The sequence below is a fragment of the Psittacula echo genome (genome assembly GCF_963264785.1).
Source record: "Psittacula echo genome assembly, chromosome: 5".
NCBI lineage: Eukaryota > Metazoa > Chordata > Aves > Psittaciformes > Psittacidae > Psittacula > Psittacula echo.
Genome location: NC_137739.1, coordinates 11,832,399 through 11,837,933, shown reverse-complemented (window position 1 = coordinate 11,837,933; position 5,535 = coordinate 11,832,399). Strand labels below are relative to the sequence as shown.

Here is a 5,535-nt window from a genome sequence, read left to right as displayed (position 1 = left end):
TCTGCTCCTGGTGGCAGAGGTGGAGGCTGCTGAGGTTGCTCTTGGCCTGGGCTGCCCCTCTCTCGCACGTCAGCAATCCTCTCACGTGCTTGGTCACTGGCTGGGAGGGCGCAGCGTGCATCAGGTTTAAAGATGGAGATGGTGGGCTTGTCTTGTGAGGGCAAGCTTGAGGCCACCTCTGCTTTCCTGCTGGGATGGGGCAGGCTCTTTGTGATTCTACATCAAGGAATAGCCTGTCCTGCACCTCCCCATGGCCCTGGGGGAAATCGCCAACCCTTCTTCCCCTCCTGCTGCATCCATGAGGCTTGGGCTTAGCCTGCACTGAGCTGCACCCCCTTTCCTAGCAGAGGGCTGTGGGGCAGGGATTTCCCTTGCTGTCCTGCAGTCAGCATTTGAACCCAAGAAAGATGGGTTCCTTCTGACCTGGGGGGCAAATACTGCTGCATGCCCTTGGTGCTGGTGGGGAGGAAGCTGATCCCGGTGTGTACTGGGCCCTTGGCTGCCATCTCCACAGGCGTCTGGAGCCTCTCTCGCCATGGAACGGGCAGTGCTGCTCTTACCTAGTCCTGGTTCTGGGGAGACGAAGAACAAGGCTGGGACTTGTGCCCTGGATTCAGGGTCAGACTTAGCAGGAATGTGAAAAAAGCAAGGTGGGGACATGCAAGAAGCATCAGCAGCATCTCACCCAGAGCTGTGAAACCTGCAGCAGTGCAGGGTTCAGTCCAAGTTAACTTTAGCCTTCAGCTCAGCTAGAAGGAGCCGGGCTGCTGCACTGTGCCCTTCCTTCCTCGGTGTTCAGGTATTTACAGTCTTCCTCCCTTTTGTGGGTTTGGCGTGTGCGCAGCTCTGCCTGGGGCAGCCTGTGTGGTCCAGGATGGGGTCTGAGTTGCGCACTCCCTGCTCCTACAGCCTGCTGTGCCTGGGAGGCTGGATGTGCTGCAGGATCACAGTCGATCTGAGGCCACTGGCAGCGTCCTGCCCCAGCCAGGAGCTTTGCCATGGGCTCCCCAGATGCCTACGGTCTCCTTTGCAGTGTCTGTCTCACCTTAGCCTTACTAAAGGGCATGTAGACATCAGAAGGCAAGGGCAGAAGCTTAGCAACCAGGAAAGCTGGCTTTGCCCATCCATATCCTATAGATAGAGCTCAAATACACTGTTCCTTGCTGGTTGATTCTAGCTGTAGTCAGCTGGGTGTAAACTGCTGGGAGCCCCTGCTCAGGTGGGTCTATGGAGGAAAGAGCTATTTATGAAGGATTTGCCTCCTCGGGATTCTTTCTTTGCTTTGAAGAGCAGCCAACTTCCTGCTCAGCTCTGCACTTTACCCTCTGCCTCCCCTCCTCTTCAAGCTCTGGCTTCCTAAGCAGGTGAAGGGCACTCGCCTGAACCCAGCGATGTTGTCCCATCACCCGTGTCCCGCGTTTCCCTTTGCTGCCGCCATCCGTGCTAGCAGGATGGGACTGGGCTGAGGGACATGGGGCCCTCAGGGCTTCTCGAACTCTTTATCACTTCAAGGCACTTTTCCCCCCGTTTTGGTTTGCACAGTGGCGTTGCAGCCCCAGTACCGTGCCAGGAGCTCCCGCCGCTCCATCAGCCGTGCCCTCCGTGCCGGGCTGCCCGTTACCGGAGAAAGCAATAATAATTCCTCACCGGGCCTTTGGGGCGAGAAATCCCGCTACCGTGATTGTTTAGTTTGTGTTGATCGTGGACGTTCTGCTCTATGCCTCCTGCTGCCCTGGCACAAGGTTGCATTCGGTGGCGGTGGTGTTCATTATCTGGGGTAAGCTCTGAGCGAATTCCTGGGGAAGGAACAGGTTTGTTGGGTTTATTTCCTTTGCTGTTACTACCTGTGATTATTTTATACTGTGGATTTTAACGCTTACAGTTTTATAATCCAATAAAGCTATTTGAGGGCACCGCCGCGCTGTCACCGTGCGGGCGAAACGCGGGCGCGGCGCGGCCCCTGCCGGCCGCCGTCGCCCTCCTCTCCCCTGCAGCCCCATCCGCGCCAGCCGCTGCGCGGCGGTGACGGCGGCGCCGGTTCCGGGCGCGGTGCGCGCCGGGAGCGGAAGCAGCGCAGGGGAGCGATGCCGCTGCACCGGTTCCCGCCGCGGCTGTGGCCGGAGCTGCGGCTGCGGGAGGGGATCTGCGCGCGGCTGCCGCAGCACTACCTGCGGGAGCTGCGGGACGAGACCCCCCCCACCCCCGTGCACTGGCGGCCGCACGGGCTGCGCAGCCGCCGCAACCCGCGCACCGGGCAGTGGGAGCGTGTGCAGGACGTGCCCGTGCCCGTGTACCTGCCGCGCGCGGCGCACGAGGGGCTCTGGGGCGGGGAGGGCTGGATCCGCGGCTTCCGCTACGCGCGCAATGACAAGGTGAGCGCTGCGGCGGGCCGGGCCCTGCGCCGGTGCCACCGGAGGGCAGCGGGGGCAGTTACGGGGGCTGGGGACGATGGGGCGGGACCGCCGCACACCCGGCCCTGGCGCAGCCCCCCGGGGAAGGCGGCGGCCCCGGATGCTGACCCCGGTCTCTGCCCAGCTCTCCACTAGGCTGCCCAAGATCTGGAAGCCGCAGCTCTTCGAGCGGCAGTTCTACAGCGAAATCCTGGACGCCACGCTGACCATCACCGTCACCATGCGCACCCTGGACCTCATCGACGAGGCCTACGGCTTTGACTTCTACATCCTCAAGGTACCGCGCTGCACTGCAGGCATCTGCTGTTAATGTGTTAGTGCACGTCAAAAGCTTCCAGCCTTTGATGACCCCTTGACTTGGTGTTAAAGGTCAGAACCATGATCAGATTAGCTCCAGGACAATCCTAAGGGATTATTTTCAGTTTCATAATGCATGTCCTGAAAGCCTCTATAGTGCGCGGATAAACCACCAGTGTTGTCTATGTGCTGATAGACTCGAGTGTTCTTTAGCAGTTAGACTTCTGGTGCGATTTACATCTGACTTTATTTCTCCAGACCCCAAAAGCTGATATGTGCTCGAAGCTCGGGATGGATTTGAAGCGAACGATGCTGCTGCGACTCGCACGGCGGGATCCTAAACTGCATCCCGATGATCCAGCCAAGAGAGAGGCCATCTATAACAAGTACAAGGTGGGGGCCTGACCTGCAGTTCCTGCCCTGGTGTCTGCAGTGGTGTTTGCGGGTTGTCCGCTTTGATAATCTAATCACCCTGTCCCAGCATAGACCAGTGTTAACACTTCTGTGTTCAGATTTAAGGGTATGGCCAAAGAAGGCATAAGCACGATTTATCAGGCTTTTTATGTCTCTGGGGGCTGCCAATTTCTGTACAATTACTTGGGAAGGCAAGCCTGTGTGTTTGCTGTGATTGAGCTCAGTGAGGGTCTGCAATAAGCACTGGTTGGTGCCAGCACTACTAACAGCAGCAAGAATTTGTAGTGCTGCTGCAGCGAGGAGACCACAGCTCCTGTGTGCAGTTTAGTGTTGTGCAGCTGGTGGTGGCTGCCAGCATAGAAACACCTCCATAGGAGCATCCACAGTCCATGGAGTTGTGCTGAGAAACAGCCTCAGGACTACACAAAGGGGAGGCACAGCAGCGGCCATGACTGGTTGGAGAAAGCAGGACTTGTGCTGCAGGACAAGGAGAGATAGGAAGTGGACTTCAGTTGCCAGCAATGAGGGAAGGGTGTTTCAGGAGTTATCCATAGTAATGCTCCTGCTGGATTGCAATGTTTGTGAGAGGTGAGCATAGAGAGGATTTGCATCTCAGTCATCTGGAAAGACTGTACCACCTCCTTTATCACAGGAATTTGTAATCCCAGAAGAGGAAGCTGAATGGGTCGGCTTGAGTTTAGAAGAAGCAATAGAAAAACAGAGGCTCCTAGAAAAAAAGGTGAGTTCCTGAGGCAGTGCTTGGCACCGAGGTGCCTCAGCTGCCTCAGGCTGCATGTCCACCTGATCTGAACAGCCTGAGCACTCCTGAGCGATGATGCGAAACTCCTGAGCAGTCACATGAGCTTCTCATGGCAACATTTCCCCCAGATCTGTTGGCTCCCCTTTTGCCTGCAGCAGGAACAAAAAGGTCAGAAGCACTGACTGTATGAGGTGGTGCTGGACCCTGAGTCCCGTGGGGCTGCAGCTTCTTCAAGGGGTGTGTTCACCCAACATGCTTTAGTACAGCTGTGATTGAGGGCAATGTGAGGAGGGAGGGAAGCAGTTTTAGAAGGAAAGGGATCCCTGGGTACTGCTGCTGATTCCCATCTGCAGGCAGAAGGGGGCAGAGCTGATGAATGTCCCACACAGATGCCTGTCATCTGTGAGGGGAGGTTACAGAGGGCAGATATCTCTGGGGAAGTAGCAGGTTGCCTTAAGCCACTGAAAAATACCTGACTGTGTCTTGCTCTGGTGTTAACTGTTGGCACTCCCACAGCAGTGCCTCCTGGGGCTCTGCAGCAGGCTGCACCCCTTGCTGCTGTGCAGGTTCACTCCTTGTAAGTGGCTTATTCTCTGCCTTGTTTCAGGACCCTGTCCCGCTCTTTAAGGTGTATGCTGAAGAGCTCGTCAACCAGCTTAAAGAACAGACAGAGAAGAAGCAGTAGAAGAAACCTGTGGAGCAAAACCCCTGCTGCAGATCAAGCTATGGGGTTTGGTGAGTCTTCAGTCTGAACCACGCTTGTGTGGAAGAGGTCACATGAAGAGCGTGCCCAGGAGCATGTTGCAGTTACTGAAGCCTAACAACAGCATAAACTCATGAGGAACCGTTCCTGTGGCCTCTGAAAGTGTTCCTGTTAAGATTGACTTAATGTGGCCCTGCCTTTGCAAGTGGTTGGCTGCTGTTGAGAGTTTGATCATGATGTAAAATGAAATATGTATTTTGGGAGTATCAGTAAACTTTTCTCTGATACTTATGGCTCGTTAGTGTGTTCTAGCAGGGACAGGGAGACACAGTGGTGGTGTAACATAGATCAATCCCCAGCCTTCTGCAGCAGAGACCCCAAGTCCCTACCTCAAGCAGTGGGGCTGAGCTCCCCAGCCCCAGCCGCTGGCCACTCTGACGCCTTGGTCCCAAGGAGGCCAAGGCTGTTCCTGTTTGAAGTTGGTGACTTTTAAATCTTTCATTCTGTAAAAATGCAGCTGAAGTGGGTGCTCAAGCCTTTGCTCCTGTCTGGCAATAAAGGATTGTAAAAGCATTTGCCATAATTACATGCTAATGAACAGCACTGTGTATTACGGGTGTCATCTGTAAACTTCGTGGTCCTGAGTATGTTTCTGGATGGAGAAAAAGGTCTCTCTTCCATTTTTGTTCAGCTCAGAGGTAAGGCACAAGCCCAGAGCTTGCAGGACCCATGAGGAGAGAGAGGCTGGGCTTATAGAGCAGTGTGTGGCTGGCCCCTCTGCACTGGGATGGAGTAGGACCAGGGAGAGGAAATTCACAGTGCCTTAATGTCTGCCTTAAAGATTCGGGGGATAGGTGGTTGCTGGGGAGGCACAGACCTGGGATGAGGGGGGTGGTGAGGTGAACGCCATCTAAATGATGGCATTTCCTGAAGACCAGACTTCACTGCTG

The 5,535-nt window shown here is 55.6% G+C and overlaps 1 protein-coding gene across 1 annotated transcript; it reads left to right on the top strand.

Annotated features, from left to right (window-relative positions):
* Positions 1 to 1,938: 1,938 nt before the first annotated feature.
* On the top strand, positions 1,939 to 4,872 carry MRPL28 (mitochondrial ribosomal protein L28). Its single transcript, XM_080619297.1, has 5 exons — positions 1,939 to 2,372; positions 2,536 to 2,688; positions 2,967 to 3,101; positions 3,775 to 3,861; positions 4,490 to 4,872. The coding sequence occupies exons 1-5, from the start codon at positions 2,085 to 2,087 to the stop codon at positions 4,565 to 4,567; spliced, it is 741 nt and encodes a 246-aa protein (XP_080475423.1). The 5' UTR covers positions 1,939 to 2,084; the 3' UTR covers positions 4,568 to 4,872.
* Positions 4,873 to 5,535: the final 663 nt, after the last annotated feature.

Excerpts from the sequence above, each read along its gene's own strand:
- MRPL28 (XM_080619297.1), top strand. The coding sequence starts at position 2,085 with ATGCCGCTGCACCGGTTCCCGCCGCGGCTGTGGCCGGAGCTGCGGCTG. Across the intron at positions 2,689-2,966 it reads TTGACTTCTACATCCTCAAG|ACCCCAAAAGCTGATATGTG; the intron begins GTACCGCGCTGC and ends TTATTTCTCCAG. Across the intron at positions 3,102-3,774 it reads CCATCTATAACAAGTACAAG|GAATTTGTAATCCCAGAAGA; the intron begins GTGGGGGCCTGA and ends CCTTTATCACAG.